The sequence below is a fragment of the Megachile rotundata genome, chromosome 13, assembly GCF_050947335.1.
Source record: "Megachile rotundata isolate GNS110a chromosome 13, iyMegRotu1, whole genome shotgun sequence".
NCBI lineage: Eukaryota > Metazoa > Arthropoda > Insecta > Hymenoptera > Megachilidae > Megachile > Megachile rotundata.
This window is the reverse complement of record NC_134995.1, coordinates 14,350,967-14,378,675: the sequence shown is the minus strand read 5'-3', so window position 1 is coordinate 14,378,675 and position 27,709 is coordinate 14,350,967. Positions and strand designations below refer to the sequence as shown.

Genomic DNA, 27,709 nt, shown 5'->3' with positions numbered 1-27,709 from the left:
CCCGGTGTGTTCCTCGTCCCGAGTCCCGAGCCGTTGGCTCGAGGGACGACGGAGCGTTTCAGTAGTAAACACCAGTTGGCGTAAGACAGTGCCGGATGGCTGTCATATTTTCACGCTCGCTACCACGATACGTGGTGTGTATACGATCTGACGGCGGTGTGTACCCGCTGTTAACCGCGTGTGCGTTCATGTTCACGTTCACGTTCGCATTCGTTTCTTAAGGAACCTGTGCAAGTATTTGTGCTTGCTTGCGTGCGTGCCTGCGTACAGAAGACTTACTTTGCCCTCGTGTTTCGGAGAGTGGTCGTGACGACGCGGTTGTTACTCGTCGTGGCATTGGCCACTACTAGCTACATCGAAAGTGCACACCGTTATTACTTTTACGTATTCAATTCCGAAGTCGCACCTGCTCCGTGTCGTTCACCGAGGCGCCTGGTCGCCCCGTCCTCCTAACTTCCTGTCTACCGTAAGTGAACATCAAATTTTCTAATATCCGTTCGATAATCGAGTCGAAATATAATTTACGAGCTTCCTGTCAAATAAATTTTAAGTTGCTCCAATCGATCGTAACGTGTCGGGTACAATGTATCTTTTACGGTATACGAGATTATTTTAAGCGTATTTTGACAGGACGATTGACGACACATCGTGATTGAAACCTTTCTTGTGCACCTGCTGCACACGGTTGAATTTCGATGCTTCGATCGTTTATGACAATCAGTCGGATTTTTTCTCGGATCGTTGATCTTCGAAAACAATTGCGTCTATCGTTGTTTCCGTTGCGTTCGAGTTATCGTTTTCTCCGAGAGACGAGATCGACGAACCATACCAAGGTTCTTGTTCCTTTGATTTCACTTGTACTCCCACGACGATGTCGTCGTATTCTCGTTTACACCGGTGTAAACCGTGCTTACTCGATCGTGTTTTAAAATTTCTCCTTATGGATTCATTTCAATTACTTCACGTGCGACAGATTCTCGACAAAGTGACGAAAGACGGAATAAGTGTACACGATATCGATATCGAAAAATATCGAACCAGTGAAGTTCGCGACCAGTATTTTCAATCGTGTTTCCTGCATCGACTTTTCAACTATAAATACGTCATTATAGATTGCGATCAATCTTTTATTCCGTTGATGTCCAATTACTCCTTTATCGATTCTGATCGCTATCCATTTTCAGAATTTGGCGAGATTTGCTATTAACGATAAATCTTCTAAGGAGAATTATAGTTTCCCTGAACGTTCGTTGGCAAAGATCGAATTGACGAAAGAGAAAAGATACCTCAGAGTTCGTGATAATGCGCTGCTCCTATTCAGTGATGTATCATGCTCTTAAAGAGGATGTTACCGTACGATAGGTCATTCGATCGGTCGAGGTTGCAAAAGAAATAATCGATACGATGTATCGCGTTCTTCCTTTGATTTCTCGCGGGACGGCATCATCGATCGTTAAAATTGAAACAAAGGTCAACATATGCAATTCAATTTGTTGTATCGATGTTTTCGCTCAATTTTACTTGTTCGTACTTTAGTGCATTTATTATTACGTTGCTTGTTTATATTTCATTTCGCTCGTAGTTCGTAACATTAAAGTTACTCAAGACCAAATTGAATAACGTAATATCGAAAACAGAGAATGCTATCTATTTTTGTCACTCGAATAGTTATTTTCTTCATTAAACGAACTCCACAAAGTATTACTAGATTCCCTATCGAGTTTATATCGATTTTGTAAAGCAACGCCATTAAACATCAAATTTATTGCCTCGTTACTTACCCAACAGATAATGTACATTTGCAAATTATAGCCACGAAACACGATTTTACGTTTCACCGATCAACAAACGTTACATAAAGTTATTTTCTACGGTTTTTCTTTTGGGCGTGACAATCTGGTCGATTTGCAAGTCTACGTCCGGAAGGGAGCGTCCAGTTTCAATTCGCGCATACTTTACGCAGCGTATAATTCGTATGGATTTTATGCAAAAAGGAAAAATATGCACACCGAAATTATCTTCTTTATTCAAATAAAAGACTTTTATACATTGGAAATATATTATGAAAAAAAAATAGAGACTTGACTCTGTCAGTCGAGGGTTAATATTGCTTGCGAATAATTCACCGGTAGATCTTGCGTCTCGTCGAACGCTTATCATCGATTACACATTGTTAACGCGATCTACATTGCATAGTCGTTAGCAGGGCACATCCCGCTCTTGCATCGGTGCGTAACACCATGTTTTATATTTAGTCCCCTCTGCAACCACTTTGAAAGTTTCTCTGCACGTTTGGGAAACAAACAATCCCACGATCGTTTCGTTATAAATTGCAACGACGAAATTTCTATCCGTTTTATTCGACTCTTTCATACGCAGCTTCCTCAAATATAAGACAGTGTTCGGTATGGAAAATTGATTATATTTGACTGAACATTGAAATTTCCAAATTGAACTTAACGCAGGAAATGGGTTAAAAGCCTTTCATTAGCTGGCCGTTAGTTCATCGATAATATTGGCTCAACTGATCGATGCGCGCACCGAGGAGTTCAACGATATTTGAATTTCCACGTCTGGCTTTATGATTTCGGATTTTGTCGTCTGGTTGCTTCGAAGTGCCAGAAACGGAATGGCTACGGGCCAATTCTTCGAACAGAAACTTTTTTTCATCAATGTCCGTCACGGTCCGTTCCAAATTTCATACAGTCAGGGAACTTTTAATCTCGTTTCCGCGCTGGAATATTTAATAGTCTCGTTTTCTTAATTCTTTCGTCGCAGTTTGTTACGCGCTGGATCGTAATTATGGACAAGCGAATTTCTAGAACGCGCACAAATACCAGTTGCAAACGAAGGGGTTAATCCTTTGTCGAGCGAAACGAACGTTTCAATAGCTGATAGAACAAAACCCGTGACCATTCTATATCGTACGACGTCCGAATGACATGGTAAGAAAGCATCGACAGTGTCAGCAGAGAGGAAACCGGAAATCCGTGGTTTACAACAATATGAAAGGTACTTTCGAAGGCACATACCTCGTTGGCGCCTATAGTTCCAGTTTATCGATGCGTTCGCTAATCATACCGCGGTTGCTTTCACGGCTGTCTCTTCTCTCTCTGCGTTTCGTCTCCTCCGACGCAGAATTCGTTCGAGCGAATCTCCATTCAGCCGAGGATAAATGGGTCGGCACGTGGGAAGTTGGGAAACGAGGATCGCTTTCTGTGAGCATTACACGAGCCTCCTCTTCAACGTTTGTCTGCTCGCGACAGCGCGACCGTTCGCGGTGCTTATAAGGTGTTCCATAACGCATGAGACCCATTTCCGAACGCGAAAACAATGGATAAAAAGTTTCTCTATGTACGTGTCGTATTCAGTGTCGATTCGCGATCGACTACTACTTTTATATCTCTATCCGTTTCTTCCGTATTTAACGAAAGTAAGCACGAACCAGTTTAATTTCAACATAACAGGAATGTAACGAAAGGAAGAGGAGCATGCGCTAGACTGACATTCGCGTGTTATGAAGCACCCTATAGAAGAGTGTCACCACACGCGACCACGTTTACACCCATGTCTTCCATTAAGCGTTCTAATCGCGTTAACCTGTATTCGATTAACCTCCTTAACGGGGAAGTTGCTTATTCTCCGATCGTTATGGTTACCTGCAATTTCTACTCGTGGAAGGATCCAAGTAATCGCCGATTTTTGAAATTCTTCGATAATTTTGCTTGTTCGAATGTTCTCCATGAAATGCAAGGAGCGGTCGTGAGAAATTATTATCGTTATCCAATCGGGCCGAATTCCATTAGAGCTGGTTAATGGTGTCTAGAATCATCGTATAACTTCGGAAAAGTTCAAAGGTGCGGAGTTAACGCAGATTCGATTACATTTCGCGCAAACTTTCTACGAATGAAATTTTCTCCAGAGAATAGTCTCTCCCCGCACGAAGCTGAATATGAAATAGGTGTATAAATCCGAGAGAATAAACGCATATTTCTTTTCGTTTATTCAGCAATCGACAAACGATCGAGGACGAGGGTGAGGCTTGGCAAGGCGAGCCAGAGTACTTGAGCAAAGGGAGCGAAGAACACGCGCGAACTCGGCCTTTCACCTTGAAACAACACCGACCGAAATAAACGGGTGTTCTCTATTTTCGGGTAACCTCTCGACCAACACTCGAAAGTACGCTTTTTTTTTCTTGCACCGATGTCTGTCGAGTGCACATGCACACTGCAACCACTGACTGGTGTCGTTCAACCCCTTTCGAATCGACGACAGAATATGAATTGCCGTAACTCTCAAAACACTTTGATCGTTTACCACGAAAAAGCACGTATCAATTCTTATTATAGATTGGTTGATTTTTTGTCGCAGCAACATTGTATCAGCTTCAGAGTACGTTCAGACTCGGTACAGTATATTCGTTTAATATCGTTTTGTTTAACAATCTTTATCTCGCGAAACGAGAGAAAGTTACAGAAAGATATAGGAAGCAATTGCTTTTCACTTATGTAAACTCTCTCGAAGCGAAGACTAGACAAGTCTGTTCTTTCGTTTCAATCCGGTAGACAGCTTTTCCGTCCTTTTGCTGAATTGCCAGGAATACGCGTTAATGGACGAAGAATGAAAATTTCCACGCGTCGCGTCGCGTCGCACAGTCTCTTTCGGACGGTTCAAGTAATTATCGCGAGGAAAGCGGCGAAAACAAAGCTCGACGCTCGAACAATGCGTTCATCCGCTGGCATAATTTTCGCGATAAGGGCCGTCACAATGAAACGAATTTTTAGCCGTTGGCGCCAAGGATCTTCGATCCGTGTGCAGACGAGACGAACCGGACGAGATGGGACGAGAAAGAGGAAATAAATGTCACGTTAGGTGCTTCGTGAAAGGAATATCGGAGATACGATCGCTAATGCGAAAATCCATTGATAATGGAATTTGTCCTGCTTTTGTCGTTCGCTTCCAACCGAGTGGAGACCTCGAGGATCTGCCACCTAAGGGATACCGTGTCCTTCCTCAACACCGTATTATAGCCATAACTTACGCGACGTTTTCCTTACATTCGAAACAGTAATCACAATTTTGATAAGCATTTTTATCGAAAAAGAATCTTTTCGTGGCCATGATCTTTTGATCCTTGCGGACAAATTAAGTTAAAGGAAAATATTTTACATATCGTTTTGACGTCTAGCGATACATTCAGCGCCGAGAAATCGGCTCGATGACGATCGTAGAACGTAATTTAATTTCGACTCCATTCGAGACGCGCAAATATCAGAGGGTTTTTTTTGCCTTTGCACTGGCCAAGGATATTACGACTCAAGGACGTTCCATTCGAGAAAAGAAAGCATCAAGGGAATAAATGCGCTGCTCAAAAAGGAAGAGAGAGATAAAAGATGGAAAAGATTGATTACGACAACAAGTGGTCGCCTAATGGCGCAGTCGAAATTTGTTCGTAATGTTGAATGAATAATTACTACTAATTTCCTAATCTAATTGTGCCAATGACAGCGTTAAACACTGTGCTTAAGCGTGTTGATTCCTCGTCAGCGTGAAAATATCAGGGTAATAAAAGTATTACAGTAACTTATCTCGTCCCTGAAAGCGTAAACTAAGTATTCCAAACTTTGTATTTATCTTTGTCTGTGGCTCTCCTCTTTGCACAAGTCGTTTCATGAATCAGTGCATTTCCAATGGCCTAAATCGAGAAAAGCGCCTGAAAGACTATCCGACGAATAGAAACTGACTAGAAATACGGCCCTTTCGCGTTGCCTTTCTGCTTTTGCACGGACGAGTTAATTCGTACATCGGAAAACGAGAAATCTCTTTTCATTCGTTTTGTCGTGTCTTCTTTCGCGCTACTCAAGGATCTTCGATCCATTTCGAGGCTGAATGCAAGGGATATCGGGCAAATTCGAGCTATACGGATTCTCGAAATCCAAAAGAAGGCAAACGCTGGTAAAAGAGAACGAAATCGAAAGAAACTGAGTAGAACATTTCGAGGAGTGATTGGTTGAAAAGAGGAGCTCGAGATGTTTGCGAAAAATAATCGCAAACTCTTCGGTACCGTCACGTATTTCCACACGATATTGTGTGCACAGAATAAGAGATAATGCTAGTTCACCGAATAAATAGCACGATTCCAACTTGTTGGCGGAAAGAACGGAACGAAGAAAAAAAGGAGAAGGTTAATTTTGAATGTTCCATGATGTATCTGTTTGTTATTCGTACGTATATCTTTCTTTTGGCCGTGTTTCGCATGCATTTTGTGAATTGTCGTGCATCCGTGAAACATTGTCACAACTAACCCTGCGGAATACAAACTCTCCGGTTGTTTCGGTGACCGATAAACGTACGATTGGGTCGTTTTATGATACGAATTAAAATATTTTTCTGATTTGAATTTCTAAACGAAAGATGACCTCGTGACTGAAATCCATGAACGTACATCTGCGACCACGCGCGTACGTCGAAGCGTTTTTTTTACGTTTTTCTGATAACGAGAGAAACCTCGACCGTTGGTTGGGCAATTCTGATCATAGGGGTATGTTAAGGAAAGAAGCTTTACCAATCGTTAGGCACCTTGGATACATTTATTCCCGGAACCTAATAGAAATCCTGGTACTCGGTTTCATTTCGCTTCGTACGAATTCAGATTGTGTCGCTTCTAAATCCATTTCGTGATCGACCTTCTCGATCGTTCCTCGAACCGCTTCATTAACCATAACCCTAGAATCATAGCACGTGCCGGTTATTGGCAAACGTCGATAGGAAAAACCGGTGTACGTTCGAGTCGGTCCCCGGGTCTGTTCGTTCGTCCTCGACTCGTTCGCCTTAAAGCCACGTGTTTTCAATTTCGAGCTTTGATAATCTAAACACGGATCCTGTGTTTCCATTGCACGCACATGCGACCGATTGCGCAAGTCGGATGCAAATGAACCGATCCGTCTGTCCGTGGTACATACGGGCGAAGCGGAGTCCTCGTTTCCGATAACCATAGACACCGTTTCGCAATAACCCCTAAACACGATACTCGTAACGTTCGTGTTTTCTCGTTCGTACTGGCAATCGTTCCGTTAAAACGTTCGTAACATGGTTCGTTGAACAGCAGTTTCCGAGACACGCGAATCGTTTGATAATTTATGCGCGTAAACATTTTATGAATCGGAACGCTTTCGATTGCTGGCAGTGGATCGACAACGTGCAGAAGTCGAAGTCAAACAAACCGACATCGCCGAGAAAGGGAGAGGGGAATGTATTATAATAATCTCCTTTTTTTATCAACGAGACAGTCGAAGTAGATTGAGCAGAACAGGCAACAAGCGGATGGGTACATCGAGATAGTCGAAACGAACTGAACGAGCAGCGCGTAGTCAGGTTGAATTAGCTCGGACAGTATGCAGGAAGAGCGCATCGCTGTAAGTGGATTTTAGTAGATGGACAGGTAAAGAGTCAGACATATCTCCGTATAGTCAGACGGACAGCGAGAAGTAGATTGAGCAGCGCGTAGTCAGACATACGAAGGGCGTATTAGTGGATGGTAGAAGTAGATTGAACCGAACGTAATCAGACGAACGGAGAACGCAACGAGAGTTGAAGCGGACTGACCAGCGTGTAGTCGAGTGGTCGTCGTACACTGAGACGTATCCGAAGCAATGAATTCCAGCTACTGCTTCGACAAACGGAATCCAGCAAATCAAATGTGCCAAATTCTGTTACGAGTCCATCTCGCTTTCGTCATGGATTTATCCATTGGCTCCAATTTACGCACAGGCAAGTTTTTTTTTTAACACGAATATATCGTGAGTCTCCGTTTCGCATCGACTCGAATAGTCTTCTAATTGCGAGCCGCTTCGGGAACATACGATCGACCTTTTTATCGAAAAAAAAAAACTCTTTTGCGACGAACATAGGGTGTCTATTCGATAAAACGGGTCATTGATTCTTGCGGGTAAAAGTTTGCAATTATTTTTTCGCTCCGAGATGCCTGACGCGTTTCAATCCGACGAATGCCTAGTTGGGTTACCAATTGAATTCCGAATGTATCCGGCGTTCTCCTTGACCCACTGGTAGAATCGGCAGTCGGCTTTTTCGGCATAAGTAACCACTTACGGATAGTTTACCCTCGTCGGATGCATTTTCCACGGTAAACGATACTTACCGATCGTTCCCAGAAGACGAGTCGGTTACAAAACTTTCCGGCTCGCGTTGAATTAAGAAGAAAAAGAACGAAGTTTGCGGGGAACTTGCGATTCTGTTTTATAAACAGCTTATAACTGAAAATAACAATTAAATGAAACTAAATAACAAGTCAGCGAATAGTTAATTTAAAAATTATTTTTCAAGTTTCGCATAGCGTTCGAGCGTCATCGTCGATCAGACTGCCTTTTAATGCGATCATTGAAAGCCAGTTTCAACCGCTTATCAAATATGAAGAAGAACGGGACAGAGATCCCAGGAAGGCGATGGAACATTCTTCGTCAGCGCCAATTGTCCGCGCGCGTTCCTAATTAAATTGTTTCGCAAGGTTACGCGCGTCTCAACGATGCGGCGATCTTATTTATCTAATTATAAATAATTCTGCCTTGGTAGTAATATTTGAAATAAAGAAAGATCCGATCGCGCTCGCGTCGATTTTGACACGCGAAAGCGGTTATTTTTCGTGAAAATTTCGCGTGACCCAGCGAGAACGCGTGACGGTTTGCGAAAATAAAAACGAACGAAAGAGTCGTGAGCTTATTGTAGCCAGCAGCAGGTTCAATATACGTCGAGAAATTGTGGAATATCCTTCTTTCGTTTAACGCGTTGCTATTGTTCGCGTCCTATCTTTCGTCCTCGAATGGCGAGAATCTCTATTGGACCCTATTGTTTCCCATCTATTCTGCAATTGAAATTAAACCGTACAGGTTCTGCGAAATGGGATTCGTGAAAGCGGCGAACACGAACGTTCGTTCCGATACGCTTTTTTTATAACAATGAACAACGTCGTGACAAAAGATTTGCTTTTAATAAAAGAACGATCGATTAACGGGCATTAATAAATGGCGCAAGAAGAAAACGAATCGTCTGTTTTACGCGTTTCTTCGCGTAACAAGTTCCGTTCGAGTCGAAACAAAAGGGACAAAGGTGACGGTGTGGGGTCGTTCGAATCGCAAGGTAATTGCATTGATTCGATGTGCATTAACCGGGGTTGCAAGCGCCGCTGCGTTTCTTTGGCACGCGGTTTCGTGAGTCAATAAAGCCACAACCTATTGATCCGAAAGGTTCCCTCTCTCTCTCGCTCTTTCTCCTTCTGTCTGAGCTGCTTCTATCTCGATGTTGAAGGCGAGTTGTTGGCGCGTAGTACGGCTAGGCTGGAAGACAGACACACCTACCAGACGGACGCCCACTAGAAAGCTCGCAAAAGTTCTATCAACCCTCGATCTCGAGACTACCTCTTAACCCGTGCCATAACGTCAGCTGCTGACACGGACTCTTCGTGTCCTCCTGCTCGAGATTACACGCTAATCACTTCGTTACTTCAACGATCGTACATGTTTTATTAACCTCTTTTCCTATAAAGTCTATAGACCCACCTGTTATTTAGCCCCCTTCCATTTTCCATTCGCCACCTTCAAACTCTAGGCTTCCTCTACGATCTATCGCTTCGGATTTCATCAAAGTCGATAGTAAGCGATAGGTACACTTTGGGAACGTTCGAATTAAAAAGTTATCATGATCGTGTCGATCGCAATCCTTCCTATAACGATCAAACGCCAGAGTTATCGGTTCTGTATCAGGTATCGAACATTTGTCTAGAACTTCGAGCTTCCGCGCGCGGAACTTGTTAAAGCGGAAATCTCGATCGGTCTGGGTCAGCGACCCGGAAACTCAGGCTTAAGAAAGGTCGTGAACGGCCGTGTAAAGCTATTCGAGAAACGTTCCCTTTGAATTTCTTAAAAGTTTCGCCTAAAAATCGGCTGATCGACCGTGGTCGTTCTATTTGTCCAGTCAGATTTAATTCGTTTCTCAAACACGACAATTAAACTATTCGAAAGACATAACAAAGTTCTCGCGAACTAATTTGCACGGCGTCGAAAACACTGTGGAGAAATTTAAGGAAAGGTTATAGATCGTACTTTAGGCAGAAAATAGCTGCTGCTGACAGAATTGAAATTGTAGTTGTGGAATTAAATACGAGCACCGTGCAGGTGTGCATCGATTATTTTATCTGAAAATAAAAACATAAGCTGTTTAATTAACCTTTTCGCTTATGAAACGTTTAATCTTATCGCAACGATGCAGTAACGAGCATTATTTAACGTTTAACGTTAATTAAAACATATTTAACTTTCGTCTACAATCTCGCGCGTCGAGATACAAAGAGAGAAACAAAAGGACAGCGCAAGAGGTACAATCATCAAAGCAGAACTTGTTAACGAAACACATCGCGGTACAGAGGTTTCTGTAGTCGTGGCAGCAAACGAAAATACAGCATTTTTGGGAATTGTCAAGTACCTTCGGATTAGTATGCAGACGAGGACTTTTAACTAATTTAACGCGTATACTACTATACATATGTACCATGCACCTGCGTACACCACTCGAAGTATCTGGGTCAGCAGCTTGCGCGGTAATTGGCAGCAGACTAATTCCCTTACAATTAGTTCGTTGACGGTATCAAAGAGTGTCCCGTGATACAGTCAGGACGATGATATCTATCCGTTCAATTTGTCGATGAATCTGTAGATTTGTTATCAAATATTCATCGCAGATTCTCCATGTGTTAGCGAGTACGATTCCCTAGCGTGTTCGCCAATTGATATTCAGGAAGAAAGAGAAGTTCTTCCTGATTTTCCTATCCGAGAAAATTAAAAGTAAAGATAATTACTTCAACCTTATTCAAAGATTTATTGGAATGTTAATAACGTCTGGAGAGCTACTCGTTGAATGCACCCTTGCAATTAATCCGCGTACTGAAATTGCATCTTATACGGTTAAGTGGTAGCTTTGATATGCACAACACGATCGTATAATTTTCTATGGTTGCATCGACAGCAACATGCGATTCTATAGTTCTCTCAAGTACATACTTTAAACGTATCTGCCTACGCACGTCTTTGAATACGAGTCTAGAAACTTTTCAATCATACCAAGTGATTGCACGTTAACATCGCGAATTTCAATTCGTAAATATTTCAGTATTCTTTAAGGAGTACACAAGCAATTTGTAATTCGAGCGTAACAAGTAACATTTATTCGGTTCGAATTAACCTTTCGATTGCAAGAGATCGCGTATACGTATACGTTCATTGATATATGCGTGTATGTTTGCTAAATCTGATATCGGTATTCGATGGCATTGTTACATTGCTTGTGACAATGCAGTTGAATCTCACAGATTTATTCGCTGATTCCTGTTTCAAAATACGTCGTGCAATTTTTAATTGTTAAACGAGTCGAACGTGTTTCGTCAGCGGTGACACATTTTATTACCTAATAATTCTTGTTATTCAAATGTAAGCAGCTGGCATATTTTTCTATTAACGAATACAATGCTAATACGCTTTTTGTTTTTCATGGATGCATGCAAAAAGTAAGCTAACGTACGAAATTGTTAACATCGTTTATGGACAGCGTGATAATTAGCGTGTTAGCATTTTGCTGATCGAACGAATAATTAAAACATCGGTCGAGCATAAAGTTAAGAGATACGAACGTCGTTGAATTTTCTTGGTCCTTCAACAAACAAGATCTCCAGCTCGCGAAGAGGACGGCTAATGAAAATTCGTAAACGGTTTCTGGTGTATTTATGACACGGTTTTAAGAGAAACGAGCAGACGGTGCTCGAGAAACAGTAGTACAAGACCTAGCACTCGAATTATCTAGGCCACCGGCTTGCAGAGTAACTGGCAGAAGCGTCGAGTCTCTTACATCGCTGACGGCGCTGAACCTCTCATCCCTGTGTGTATATAAAAGCCTAGCTATAACCACTTACGAACGTCAGCCGAAAAATAAAAGCTAACCCACACAGATGACACGGCTCCGTTTCGCGACCATCTCGAACTCGCCGAGAGTCGTTCGCTTCTTCGTTGGCCCTTTTTCCTTTGCCGCGACCAAAGCTGAAATCAGGTTACTTCGAGACCAACCTTTGACGCTGTCCCTTATTACCCAACATTTTCAGTCGATTAAAACTGTCTTGTAAATCCTTAAGTTCAATCATCTGGTAAATCGAATTTGATTTACGAAAGAGATAAAAAACTAACTGTACTTTTCAAGCGTCGAGTAGATGAAAAACGCTGCAATTTCCGTTCATATGTTCGATCGACGCCAATAAGAAAGAACTGTCCCGCGATTATGTAAATCGCGCATTAATTCCAACGTAACTACCATCTATCATCCAATATCGATCGCAGTACCGTTCGCGATGGGTTCAAATTTATCCTCGTTAAATTTACCAACCAATTACGTTTGAAAAGTTTTCATTGCATCATTTCAGTACCACTGAATTGTTACAGCATTACTTTTATGCGGAGTACATGTTTATTTTAATAACGAAAGTAGCCGTACGTATAATAGCGTAGGTTGCATACAATATACCGGTGCATAAAGTGGTTAGCAATAGATCACTAATAAAATGAGAATACAGTCATCAATCTCGAACTTCATAATAATAACGATACTATCTATTCGATAATTGCTACAGCTATCGTAGTACACGATAGTGACTATTAACGATATAATGAACATTACAATATTCTTAAGATTGTGACAGAACCTTGTGCCATCGACGTCTCCGATGACGATGAACGTCATAACAATAGCGATAATGGTGCATCGTCAATCTCGAACGTATCAACATGTTGTCACACACAGTAGAAACGATCACACGTAGTACGGCACGGTACAACAACGATTGATAAGCTTACGATCGTTTGCTACGTCGTTAATCACGAACATGTCAAGAAAGTCGTAAACGAGCAATTTCACTGTATTAGACGGTGGAACGACATCCATGAGAAACGATTGTGATGCCAGTTATCATGAAACGATGCCCCAGTGCTTTCGATATTACGTAGTCGGTTTCCGAGGAAATCGTCGGTCCGGTATCAACGGAATTACCACACCGACATTATTATTCTCCTCGGCTCGTCGTACACGTCTCTCGTCCTTGTAAAAGGGGCAGCCCTGTGAAAGCGAAGGCTACAACAAGCGCAATCTTTTCTCACGATCCACCGGATGGCTCGCCAGCAATTTTCATTTATTAAACTAGGACTAGAAGTACCGTGACGCACGCTCGTTCCGTGCGATCAATTTCTCTTTGCATACATTGTTTCAAAACTTCCGAAACATCGCGGTTCGGTTCTCGTTTAAACCAGGACCAGGTCCGAATTCGAAGATTCAAGGATTCGAGTACGTGTATCAAGTACTCGGCCACCTAAATACCCAAAAATCTGAGCATCAAAAGAGCCAAGGATACTTGAGCAACTCCGAGGTTGACAAATATGAATGTTCTTCTGGAAATAGTGGGTCAACGCTCAATGTTAAAGGGATCGTAAAAGCGTACCAGTAGGCCATCTCGATGAATCCGTACAACGGAGATGTGCGTTTTTGTAGGTTTTCAACGGGCATCCACTGTGACACGCATTATTCAGGAAATTTATAGCACGGCGCACACTATCGTGCCAAGAGTTCACGAACGATACGGTGTCCATGTGTTACGACGAGAACGAAAAGGAAATCTTACCTAGTTGGCTTTGATTTCTAATAGGATCTCCTTATCGAGACAAGTTAAGCTCGTATCTCGACCTATCTCAGACCTTTTTTCTCCTCTCCGAAACAATGACCGTGAAAAAGAAACGAGGCAATTGACTGATCGTGCTTTCAACGAAAGCTTGAATTACCTCTCATCGGAGTGCGATAATTAAAGGTGCCGAGTGAAAGGTTAAACTCTCTACATGCGCGATTATTGATCGTGACGGTTTCCCCAGCTGTGAAAAAGAGGAATTCTTTTTTGTCGCGCTCGACTGATCGAGTGCAGGTTGTTCGAGTGCCTTTTGTTTCCTCGGCTTTAATTCCTAAATGCTTCAACTGCCGTTCAATTATCCATTGCGATGCAATTTATAAGTACTATAAGACTCGATTTAACGCTGTTCGGTACAACGCGTACTTTGTAAGGTAATTACGAGTCAACACACGATTAGCTTGAAATTAAGGAACCTCTATATTATCACTTCCTGACGATTAAAAATTGTGAAAGGTTGCTAGAAATTTCTCGATTAAAAATTTGAACCATCGAGACGATACTTTGGGGTTCGATCGTTATCGTCTGGAAGAGACGGCAAACGGGTACATCGAACTCGGGGATGCTGCGTGTCCCTACGCAAAAGGAATGAATTTGGAGCCGAAGAAGCAGCCGGGAAATGCTTTGGCAAGACGCCAAGAACCTCCTGCCACCATCTCCCTAGTTTAACAAACTACCAGCCGTCCGCAACCGCCCTCCCTGCTCTTCTTCGCAAATCCATACTCGCGAAACATTCTCCCAGACCTGCTAAAAGAAACTTGTCTTATCGCTGCGAACAAATTTTATTTCAAACCAGTTCGATCATTTACATCCCTCGATTTTGTAAACACATCTAGGAAAGATGTTAAATCTGGTTCCCATCGAAAGGAATTGTTCGTCCACAGTTATTTCATAATTTAATTCGATAGTTTGTACAAGAAATAAAGTTTCGATCGTTAGCGTTTTGTATTGGAAGATCAAATTTCTTTAGAGGTTCGCAAAAGGTACTAACTTGTTAGTATGTAGACAAGTGTCTTATTTCTTTTGTATCCAATTAAACGTATTCTTCTTCTTTTCGTACGTAAAAGAATCCTCGTCACGGCGTATGTAGAAAACCGAGAAGATCGTTTAGTTTGAGAATTTGATCCATTCGCCGATTAGCTCGGTGACCTTAAGCGAGCTTAAATTGCAAGATTAACCGGCAGTAGTGATTAGTGGTAAAGATTTAACCTTGCTCCGTTCCTGAAGGTTCATTCATTCCGACGTTGCAATATGCAGTCAGTGCATCTCAGTGAACATTTTCTACGTTATCGGCTACAAAGTTATTAACGAGAAATATGGTGATATAAGAATGTATTTATGAATATAACACTGATGGATTACATCGAGTAAGAACCTTGATTTAAGAAATGCAAGGTAGCATGTAATGGTACAATGGTATTGCAGAAGGTGTTAAGAATTCTGTGGTGAAAAACAAAAGTATTACCGGCTGTATGCCACGTGCGTCAGCGTGTCCCAAACAGAAAGCATTATCGTACGGCAAATGCTACGACTACGCGAATAAACCCGCCGTGCAAACCTGAGTCACGGTAAATATGTACGCAGGTACAATCGATGTCACTGATGACCGTGTGTTGCAGCAGCTTCGCAGAATATAATCCGATTATGTCGTAGTTTATACCGACGATACGTGGATCGTTTGTTGGGCACGTGTTACTTCGGTGTTGCACTCGTGTCGTCGTTGTTGGAAATGTCACGTAACAAAGCGATCACTAGTCTTCGTAATCACATATGAACATTTTGTTCGGCTTACTCGAATTCGCTTTTACGAAATTTCGAGACCCGGTATCGAGAGAGATCGGTAGATAAAGTAGTTCGCTTCGAACACGACGATTATTTTAGAGAGCAGAAAAAAATTGATGTTCGCAAAAGACAGGGGTAGTAGAACGATTTCCCGGAGCAAAATTGACGAGAAGTAAATCGATGGAAAGCTGGCTTTAACCAAATTTCAATTTCCCCTGGCTAGATCGCTACGAGAGATCCCATCCGTCGAATTAATGGGCTGCGTGACGCAGGAGACTGGTGTAATGGTAATTTGAACGGTAAATGCGGAGGCTGATACCGGCTCGTCGGTTATCCGAGGTCAGCTAATCAGTTGCACGCGTTGCATCTCGTAAGCTCGACTCTTCGCGTACCTACGTCTGCGTTCTTTTCGGGCAAGGTCGTATCCACGTTTTCGCGAGAACTGCTGCTTGTTTTCGAGCATTCTTTAACGTTTACCATAGACGTTAACTCTTTACGGTCCGAGTGTGCCTGCCGGGCGCAAATTGAATCGAGCGTCGTTGCATGGAGTATCCCTGATACTCGGCAGTTCACAGAAAAATTCCGAAATAAGAGTCCTTAACTTCGTTTTATATCCCGAATTATTTTCTACTGTAATTACTCTCAATTTAGCACGAAGTAATTGTTATATCCCTTTTTACAACCGGAGCAATGTGCGCTCGCGCTCTTTGCGATCGGTGCTCCTCGTTAACTCGAAAAGTTAACTGGATGCACCCTTTCTGGAATGGCACACCTGCATGAATTTATTCGTTTGACTACCTGTTGCCTTCTTTCTTTTCCTTTCGACGCTCATATTTATGCATTTGCGCGTCAAATGATCGTACACCTGCACCAAGGAGAAACGCATTCGCGTGGCCGTCTCTCAATTGGTCGCGTTGACGCTGTTGCAGTCTACGTTTTACGCGATGCCACGTTTAAGCCGAGATTGAAAGTGGTCGTATACAAAGCGGATCTTTATTCGCGAGCTCTTCCGGGTTCTCTAGCTGCTACGAAGCATATCGTGAAGGGGATTTTTATGGGTGATGGACCAAAGGTCCAACAGGTGGAAGCGTTGATTCGCGAGCGAAAAAAGGGAAGATTTTTCTTATAATTTAAACGCGCCGGTATAAACCTTTATTAAGATGTTTCTCTTCGTAATCGTCGATTAATTATTGAATAACGGTGTTGGCGATGATTCGATTGTTCCAGTGGCGACGAAGCAAGGTGGAGGTTGAAGTTAGAAATTATTGGGAGACTAACAGGTGGATAAGGGTTGAAATTCGTGAAGTAGCACCACGCGTCACGCAGGGGTGGTGGGTCTATGGGGGGCTCCGCCCCAGCGGCCCCCCGGCTCCAATCCAAACGGAAACTGCCGAAACGGTGGCATTCTGGCAAGGTCCAAGACCGCCCCGCTTCCGGTACCACCGTCCAAACGGATGAAGAGCCCCTCCAACATCATGAGGCAGTCTAGCCTCACCAAGCTTGGTTCCATGATCAATACTGCCGTGAACAAGAGAGTCGGTGAGTTCTATTTCTTTTTTTTGCATCCTCTTGCTTTTTCTCTCTGAATACTACGCTTTATTAATCATCTGCTTCTCGAAATGCTCAACGGCTTTTCCTCTAACTAATTCTGGATCATAGAAAATCATCGGGACTTCGTGACACAAAGGTATCGTAAAATGACACATATGAATTTGAAGCTCATAGTTTAATAAAAATGTCTACATAAACGTCTCATTAATAGTCTTTACGAAAAATGACTAATTACTGCGAATAGCGATCAATTCAATTTACAAAATTAACCGGTCGCTTTGTATCATGAATATCGATTAAATCTCTTACGTAGTTATTTTTATCAAACTTTAGGCTTCAAATTAACCCATTCGCGCTCCAGTCACTGTATATATTTATCACTCGTTATTCTGCGCGAATGACTTAACATGGCATAAGTGTTACTTTCATTAAATCGTATCAAATTTTCTTTTTGTCGAAATGGATCATTTGATTACGTTCACGTGCACGGGTCACTAATAATGCAGCTTATATTAAACGCATTGAACGCTTTTACAATGCCAAAATATGCTGGGAGCAACGAACTATGCCTCTGCGCCTAAAACCAGCCACCCGCCTTACACGCGAGCGAAGCGGGTCATCGGTATACAGGGGTATATCGAACATCTGCTCGCGCTCGAATAAAAATATAGTAATACGTGAAATGACCTGTAAATTCTACGTGCTATCGTACATTCGAAGCACGGAAAGATATGGGACGTCGTAAAAAATTTTATAGCGAAATGTTGTAGACACGGGTGAACGTTATCCGCGTTGCAGTTTGATGTTTTTACGCGTAAATACGTAGGCAGGAAACGAGCGAGGAATCGTTTATATTTAACGTTCAGTTGGTAAACTCAACGAGACCCGATGTCACGTGGCAATAACAGTATGTTGTCGCGATCGTAGCCGGTGTCGTGTGAGAAAACGGTTTGCGAAGATCGTCATCGAGGATGAACGCGCGACGTCGAACTAAAGTGCGAAGGGCCTCCCTCGATTTGGACAGGCCTATCCTTTGCGAAACGAATTCCAACGACGAGAAAATCGTGAACACAAAGAGCTACGATGATTATTTTTGTGAGTACAATAACGATAACGTCTCGTAACGAATGCCGGTTATCGCTTTCGAAAATTGCAACGTTGATCGATTTGTTACATGGCTTATTATCCTGAGTTTAAAACGAAAGCACGATTGTTTAACATGATACATAGACTATTCGGTAAATTTTACGTAAAAGTGGAACAAATTTGAAACACGAGAAATCTGTGGTCAACGTGCGTCGAATTCGAAAGTGTATTCAAAAATGATGGAAGTGTTATACTTTTTCTGTTAGATAGGCATTTCTGTGGAAAGTTGAAATAGGAATTTCTAAGCTAAGGAGAGTTAAGGGTTAATGTTTTTAAAGGCGAAAGAAGGATGTTTCGATCTTTTATCGTGATGTAATTTTCATGTTATTCCTTCGTTTGTACTTTTCGAAAAACATAATCGACACATGGCAAACATATCGTGTCGAGGTAAATTTTGCACCGGTTCTGCACGCTTGTTAGAGCAAACTCATTATCGTCCTCCTTCTAATACGTTCGACAACCAGTGTTTCGTGTATCGTTACAAGAGCTGATGTACTTTCGTACCAGTTTGAGACAGTCTCATAGGTCGTTTTATTCGCGAACGTATTCGTACCATATAAAACAACACTCGTCTTCGTTTATTTGTTTAATCTGTTACAGACTGAGTTGATTGCCGAAACGAACGAAATAACGTGACGTGTTTTTAACACCTTACTTACTGCACACTGGTGAAACAGATAAGCATTATCGCTTTTAAGTTAATAGCGAGAAAAAATTAAAAGGAATACGATCCGTATTATGAAGGTCTTCTTCGTTCAATCACATCTGAATTTTATTCTAATCGACGCGTAGTTCAACGACTTTTAAAATTTCCCATAAAATCGGACACAGATTTCGAACACGTAGAAAGCCTTCCTGTGACGAATACGTTGTGAACAGAATTTAAATTTTACGCTTTGGAGTGCTAGTTCGAAACAACGCCTAAAAGTTTCTCCCCTTTTTACTTGTTCATTAGACAATTTTATTTTCTTTTTCTTTCAATTATAAATTCGGGGCTAATCTTTTTTTTATAATAGCGAGTGAAAAATGTTCGTAAAACGTTGAGCGTAGAATGCTTGGCTATCGATCTACGAATAGAAAAAGAGCGTATTAATATTCGATGCAGACCGGACGTTACGACTTTATCGAGGATGAGATTTGTTGAAATAAAACACAATGGCTTTTCTACATCTGAATACGGTGATAATGCGCGACGAGTTTCGATCTTAAGGACACGTTATTTAAGCAATTTAACATTCGTTGAGTTTTCAGGGTTGGAATTGAAAAAAAGAATTCTATTCATGTCGAAGTTATCCTAGTTCCGCTAAAAATGGATCGGTCGACGTCAGACTTTCGTTCAGGCAAGAATTTTGTAAACTTGTCCAGGAATGCGCCTATGTTTTCCTCTCTAGAGGAATTGCACGAGAAACTTACAGAACTTTTAGGTAAAGTTTTTTTAACGTAACGCCATAAATAGTATGCAACGAATAAATGTCTGTCGTGCACGTAACTCATCTTACAAAGTAGTCTTAATTGTGTGAAAAAGACTGAAACATTTATTCGTAAAAAAAACGTAAAAGAGATAGGTCGTATGTTGCCGTTTGAATTTTGCGCAATGTAGATGGCACTGCTCGGTCGGCTGTGTTCGGTAACTTTCGTTGCATCTCGTATGCAATCGGTTTTCGCATACAAGATGGCGATTACCGTGGAAGCAGCGAAATCTGGCTGCGGTGTGACGTCACGCCATAGTAGTGTTGTGTGGTTATGCGTTCGTGAATTCCGCCATTGAAAGTTGGCGATCGCGTTCAGATCAGTGGCGGGCTAGATGGACGAATATGTGACAGGATAAAAGGTTGCGCAAAGCGTTGTAAATAAGCGTGAAAGGTTTCCTGGTTCCTGGTCGCCGGCGTGGCGCGCCGCGCGCGTGTATCCTCTGGTCGAGTAGGTGGTGTATTGGAGCTCGCACCGGGAGTAAGCTCGCGTGCGAATCTCTCTGATTGCGTAGTGTCTCGTATGCGAGATGGCCGGTAAGTAAGCGTCGTGGACGGTAGTGTATTCTGCGTGGTCGCCGTATATTCCTACCGCACGTCGTCAACCGAACAGTGCGTCGCTCCTGCTGACCGCCTCGCCGCGCCGCGGTAACCTGAACCTTGACCCAGATACTATCACGGGTTCACGGGTATATCCGCAGCGCTCACGGTACACGCAACGTTCTTCTTCGTCAATTCCGCATCCTCAAATATAATCACCCGTACCCACTCTCTGGATTCTTGCTGTGCGCGGGGCCAAATGCGCCCGTCGCCGGCGACGGCGACGGCAACGGCGGCGGCGGCGGTGGCGACGGCCTAGAAGCACGATGGATTGCGCCGAAACTTCAAGTAGGCTTACTTTTACCTTTTTTCCGATCTGTTTTTTCATTTTCTTTTGCTGCTTCGTTCTTTCGGCTGCCCGCATACGTCTTTCTCTCCGATCGCTTTTCAGTGGCTCTGCAATGAAAAACGTTTTTCTTTTATTGGGACTCTGTGGCCCCTCATTTTTTCAAGTTTACTTTACCATGCTTCGCAGGTGCATTTGTCCCTATTTCTTCCTTTCGCCTCGTTGTCCTTATCGATTTGTGCCGCTTTTCTTGTTTTTAGTCGATTGTGCGTGCTTCATGCGTGCTTCATGCGTGCAGTCGATCGAGCGAAAACACCGCGTACAATTTTGGAGCAAACCTCCATACTACCTTGTTTCCATCATATATCTGTTTGTTTCGTATTTTAATCGTGTGATATAATTCGAACGAGAAGCAGTATCGATTTTCGATCTATTTCGTGATGACAGTTATATATATGAACATGTTATTGGTTTGAAAAGTGAACATCAGATGTTATATATTCCAGAAGAATGAAGCTTTTTACTGTTTACCTAAAGATTTTACGGTGTTCAATCTAGTATAGGTTTGTTAATGTTTTAAACAAATTTCTTTGTGTACAGTGTTTTTATACTTTTGTTTCAGGCAATGGCGACATACAATGGTGTTTCTCGCAAGTAAAAGGAACATTGGAAGACGATGTCACAGAAGGTAACTTCAATTTGGAGTTTGCTTACATTCTTTAAGAATGTTATCTTATCAGTTAGCATTTACTAAACCGAAGAAAACAGGTGCTCCTACTTTGTGATTGTAGATGTTAGAATATATTTTGATTTATAAAGTAATTAAACTAGAGTTTAGAATAATCAAAGTTCTTTGTTTCATTTTCTGTTTCAAATTATATGGGATTAATAAATCTTATAAATAAATATTCTATTCTAGCTGATATAATCTCGTGCGTTGAATTTAATCACGATGGCGATCTTCTTGCAACGGGAGATAAAGGTGGACGGGTTGTTATTTTTCAAAGAGACCCCATTGTAAGTTGAAGTAATTTTATAATATTATCTATATTTATATCTGTTTGAATATGTTAATCTTCGTGCTCTTAATAAAGACAAGCTCATCCTTTAAATAAAAATTATGTTTATACGTTAGTATTGGATTATTGCCAACTGTATGTTACATTTTCCTATCTTTAGAAAAGTTCTAAAGATAATCATTGAAACAATGAAAAGAAGCAACATTTTAAATGTTTTTTTTTATTTATTTGCAAATAGTTTTGATAAATTTAAACAAAAGAAATAAGTAATGTTTAATGACATTTTAAAATAATGAAGAAAAATTTACATTTGTATAGAGTAAAAACAGTATACCTCGGAGAGGTGAATACAATGTATACAGCACCTTCCAAAGTCATGAACCTGAATTTGATTACCTGAAATCATTAGAGATAGAAGAAAAAATTAACAAAATTAGGTGGCTAAAAAGGAAAAATCCTGCACATTTTTTACTTTCCACAAATGATAAAACTATTAAATTGTGGAAAGTTAGTGAACGCGATAAAAGAGTAGAGGGTTATAATACAAAGGAAGAAAATGGTACGATTCGTGATCCTGCTTGTATCACTTCCTTGAGGGTAAGTCCTATTAAATATCAGTATAATTTTATTCCAATAAATAGTTCTAATTATATATATTAAATTTTATGAACTACTTAAAAATTGGAAATGTATTAATTATAAAATGTAAATAAAATAATTTAAAATTATATTTTGTATACCAAACTCTTATATAAATAGTATCTTCTGTACTATTGTATATCTAACAAAAAATACTTACAATAGAAATGGTCAAGAAGTTCAAATATGCACATAACATTGAGAGTTTGGCATTGTAACAGTGGAACCTATTTATGGTTTTCATAAACATTGCATGAAACAAGGCTTTCAAGATATGTGTCTGTACTACCTAATTATTTAATCATTTAGGTACCAACTATAAAACCAATGGAATTAATGGTAGAGGCATCACCAAGAAGAATATTTGCCAATGCGCACACCTATCATATAAACAGTATAAGTGTCAACAGTGATCAAGAGACATACCTCAGTGCTGATGACCTTAGAATTAATCTTTGGCATCTTGAGATCACAGACCAGAGTTTTAGTATCCTTTTTCTATATTATCTACTGTTCATTTCACTTTTCAAACATTTGTCACTTGATATTTGTATTGTATCAATAAATTGTTGTAAAGCTTTAAAAATAGGGTGCGTCTTTTTCTTAACAAATTGTATACAGATATAGTAGACATTAAGCCAACTAATATGGAGGAATTAACAGAAGTTATAACTGCTGCAGAATTTCATCCAGCAGAGTGTAATGTCTTGGTATATAGTAGTAGCAAAGGAACAATTAGACTTTGTGACATGAGATCTGCTGCACTTTGTGACCAACACAGTAAACTTTTTGAAGAACCAGAAGATCCAACAAATCGAAGTTTTTTCTCTGAAATAATTTCAAGTATAAGCGACGTAAAACTTAGTAATTCAGGAAGATATATGATCAGTAGAGACTACCTCAGTGTGAAAGTGTGGGATTTACAAATGGAAACAAAACCCATTGAATGTTACCCTGTATGTAACAAGCATATGGATTTATTTTCTTATGCTTTATAAGTAAGATATTTATTAATTTAATAATTTTAGGTACATGAATACCTAAGATCAAAGTTATGTTCATTGTATGAGAATGATTGCATCTTTGACAAATTTGAGTGTTGCTGGAGTGGTAATGATTCCGCAATTATGACAGGTTCATATAATAATTTCTTCAGAGTGTTCGATCGTACAACTAAACGTGACCTCACATTGGAAGCAGCACGTGACATTGCCAAACCAAAAACACTTCTAAAACCACGTAAAGTGAGTATAAATGCATATAGCTTCTCGTTCGTGTGTAACATATTCGCTTTATCATAAAGGTCTGTACTGGTGGTAAACGTAAAAAAGATGAAATTAGCGTCGACTGCCTGGATTTCAATAAAAAGATATTACATACTGCTTGGCATCCATCTGAAAATGTGGTAGCTGTTGCTGCTACGAATAATCTCTTCCTATTCCAAGACAAACTCTAGCACATCTGTATGCAAGTATGTTTATTTAAAATTATGTTAAACCTCGAGCAAATATACACATTGGTCGAAGTAATGAAGATCTTTTTTTTTTCGTTTCGTTCAGATTATACAACGGTATATATTGACGTGAGCAGGGCACGTTCAACTAAAATGTTCCAGTGGAACAAGTGGTGTCTGAATTACATTGACGAAAGTCGACTACTAATGTGTCAATGATTGACTGACCGAAGAGTGGTGTACGTAGCGCCGTCCACGCAGCTCACATTATTCATACACATTATGTACACACAGACATACAGAATTGCACGTAACACCTTGTCGCGCGTTATGTGTATATAAATGCATGCAAGCAGAAACATATGTATAGCTCTTCAAACTACCAAAATCCGCTAGTTCAAATAAAATGCACGTGGAATCATTGCCCATTGATGAAAAACTGTATAGTTCAACCAAATGACAGACTCGTGTTGGCGGTTATTGATTAACTATTTTAACGAGATATCAATGTGTTCCGTTTGCTTGTACCGTACAAATTTTGATACCGTTCGTTTTGGAACGCTTTTTACAGAGACACCTTTTTCACTCATGGAACGGTATTTATTAAAGAAATATGATAAAATAATCAAATTCGAAGAACGAAAGATCGCTAAACGCGATTACGCGGCACTCTCGGTAGATGACCGTGACACCTACATTTATTCAGTAAGTTAATTTGCAACATGAAAAAATGCCTAAGAAGTGTAAAATTAAAAAGCGGAAGTGGTCGTATGTGCCAATGAGATTTAGCTGTAACATTTCATCCTTTTATTCTCAACTCAGTATTCTTCTTCGTAAGCTTTCATGTAGTACAGTTTTATTACTTTCAATAGATAGTTAATTCAAAATTATCGAAATTATTGTTTCTTCGTAAAGTTTGTTGATCCTAGAATAAAGATATTTTCGTAATTAATAATAATAGCATTAAATGTGTTAATGTATGCCGGCAGTTACCATTACAAAGAAAGTAATCAAGCTTTCGATAATTTGAATTAGTCATTTATCATGATTATTTAATCAGGGATAATATTAAATCATAGGCCTATTATTATCTATTTTTTGTCTTCTTTTTTTAAATAAAATATGTATGTTTTACGTATACCTTTTACGGTATGTTGATCAAAATACAAATATTCGCCGATACGAGTCAAAATCTGGAATGATACAAACTTCACCGTTTGCTGAAAATTCATGGATAAATAATTTGCATCAACGCATTACATACATTAAGCAATAAAAAACAGCATAGGTGTAAATCACCATTTATCGATTGCCGCTTTCAGAACAAAAATAATAACTCGATCAAGAGGTACATGGAAATTCTGGTAACTGTTAGATGAAATACAGATTTTCTAATATTTCGTATTGATAACTTATTAACACTTATACACTTATGCATATAAACAGCGATTTCGTACACAGACTAAAATTAAGAAAAGTGCATTTGACGATGGTAAGCTGGGCTTGCAGAGTTTATGTAAACTAAATGTGCTGAATAATGTACGTTTATTAGCGGAATGTAATTTTTCAACTTTCGAAATTTAGAGGAATAAAATTTGAACGTAACAATAACCGAAATATACGCACGGTTTATCGATTGCGATCAAGGTGAATAACATTGAAATTTTCTAATCGATTAAAAAGAAACAGTGAAAAAATGTCTTAGCAGGACATAGCTTATATCGGTGACTTAAATTGTACATGATAGAGAATTACGATTAACAATTTTCGCGTTTAAACGAGAATTGTTAAAATTCTTGAAATAGAAGATTAACAAACGATTTTCGAGGTTTCTTAATGATACAGGCATCATATAGTTTTATATAAAAGAAGAAACAAATTATCTACGCAATAAATTGTTCGAGAGATCTACACTTTGGCCACAAAACAAACTTACGTGATATGAAAATTTTTTAAATTATGCGCTTTGATTGGTTTTGACTAATCGCATTCTTACTTAAACGATCTGTATTGTGTAAGCATTAAGTTTTAGCCATTGGATTAAAAAATAAAAGCGTGTTACACGTTATTACGTTTCTTGCGTTATCAAGGAGAATTTTTTGCCATGTTTGATTGAAATAATTAACACACGTTTATTTTACTGCAATGCACGAAACGTAATAGTCTTGTAACGAACCAGAATTGTTATTCAGTATCCTTGTAATACAACATTTAGGTAATTATGTACTCACAGTGAAGGACGTGAAAAAAAGACGCACGAATAAAAAAAAATGCAAAATCATAATCGATAAGCTGTAATCGTGATGTGTATGTTGTTGAAATGGATATTATGCGCAAAGGAACCGCGAAATTCGTTCTGTGCTCGAACAAAAAACGTAGAATTATTTTTTACGATAAGTAATATTAATATTCTTATTGCTATTATTACTATTATTATTATTACTATTATTAATATTAATACGATAGGGATTCTGCGTTATTTTGTTTATTTTGTTAACTGCTATGCAGGTTTAGTCACGGTGATGACGATTTGATCTGTTCAGTAAGCTAGATAGCATATGATGTCGAAGATGATGTAATTAATTGATTGTGAATTAAAATGATCATGTTCAGTGACCGGAATAAAACGATAAGTACTTGTTTCTCGCAGTGAGACAAATTTTACTGGAACCGTTCTATTCCGACAACACTCGATGTAATGCAACGAAGAGCCTGGGGCTCCCGTTAGATCCTTCTTATTAATGTAATACTGGGACTGAAATAACGACAAATTGTCAGATGAGAAACAACAAAAATGAACGACACTGAAACTAAACGCAATTTATATTCGCTTGCTTAATACGAGGGGGCGAAACAGAAGGTTTCATGCATAACTAACATTCTGACTATTTAAAAAGAAATATGTATACATATAAACAATGCCTTACGACGTCGTATCATCGCTGCATCCGTGCATCGGACAATCCGAATCGATGTAAAAGTAAAAAGTAAAAAAAATGGAACGCTGAGCAAAGTAGAATTTTTGGCACGCAGGACCTGTCTCGTTGTGATAATAAACGTCATCGTAATTTACTAGCCGAATGTTGGAGCTCTATTTTTCTTAAGGTATCACATATTATTAGTCCATACTTAGCGTTTTTTATAGAAAATACGTCGTGAAATGAGTCTTTTTACCTGTCTTGCGTGTGAGATAATGACCACATTTGAAACGGGTTATATTTGCAATAGCAAGACTCGCGACCGAGTTAATCTTTCCTTTCCTTTATTTTCTCTTTTCGAATATTAGTATATAATTCATTTCTTCTCGCTAATGTACACGCAATTAGGTAGAAAGAACGATTATGGATGTACCAATCCATCGTCGAATTAAGAAGAATCGTGCCATAGAACGTTACGTGTAATATCGTCGTCATTTTTATTTTCTATTTTATCCATTGTACCTTACTATTATTTTTATTTCTTTTTCAGAACACCAAATCGAGAGAAACGGTCGAGTTCTTTTTCGAGATCCAAAATTGTACGTCTGCACGGTACGGATTTTTTGTAAAAAGCATTAATATGCTTCGAATACGTACTATCGGTGGAAAATTTGGGACTAAAATATTCCATTTCTGTCCCTACCGATGATCAAAGCAGCTATGAAATACGTCGATTGCCACGCACGTGGATGATGTTTGAAATTCCATAGAAATCCATCACCGATATTATTAAGAATTTTTTTACTTTCTTAATTAGAAATATTCGTAGTAAATATTCGAAGTTACGGATAATAGATATAATGAAATATTGTGAATTTAATAGATAAGATTTGTTAAAAGTAAGAGTACTACCTAATGTAATTTTGAATAACTCCAACGTGGCAGTCAACGCACGCATTGATATTAATATAACAGCGGTCTCAAATTTTTACCGATAACGAACAAAAAAAAAACATAAAAATTGATGTAATCGAGGAAGCGTAAGGCACGCATTAGGATAGCGGGA

General features: G+C 39.9%; 1 protein-coding gene and 1 long non-coding RNA gene across 7 annotated transcripts; one reads left to right on the top strand and one right to left on the bottom strand.

Annotated features, from left to right (window-relative positions):
* The first annotated feature begins 27 nt into the window (after window positions 1–27).
* On the top strand, window positions 28–26,374 carry tws (protein phosphatase 2 regulatory subunit tws). Of its 6 annotated transcripts, XM_003704712.3 has the most exons (10): window positions 28–466; window positions 16,790–17,101; window positions 21,237–21,302; window positions 21,534–21,631; window positions 21,952–22,230; window positions 22,582–22,759; window positions 22,894–23,228; window positions 23,301–23,516; window positions 23,576–23,743; window positions 23,832–26,374. In XM_003704712.3, exons 2-9 carry the CDS (start codon window positions 17,017–17,019, stop codon window positions 23,726–23,728), a joined length of 1,410 nt encoding a protein of 469 aa, XP_003704760.1. In that variant the 5' UTR covers window positions 28–466; window positions 16,790–17,016; the 3' UTR covers window positions 23,729–23,743; window positions 23,832–26,374. The 6 variants fall into 6 exon arrangements, with proteins under 6 accessions (XP_003704760.1, XP_076395471.1, XP_076395472.1 ...); XM_076539356.1 differs by lacking the exons at window positions 28–466; window positions 16,790–17,101 and adding an exon at window positions 17,838–18,208; XM_076539357.1 differs by lacking the exons at window positions 28–466; window positions 16,790–17,101 and adding an exon at window positions 19,554–19,683.
* Window positions 19,772–21,238, bottom strand: LOC143265711 (uncharacterized). Its single transcript, XR_013040394.1, has 2 exons — window positions 20,792–21,238; window positions 19,772–20,724 (listed from the first exon to the last, which is right to left on the bottom strand). It is a non-coding gene; the product is annotated as an uncharacterized LOC143265711 (long non-coding RNA).
* Window positions 26,375–27,709: the final 1,335 nt, after the last annotated feature.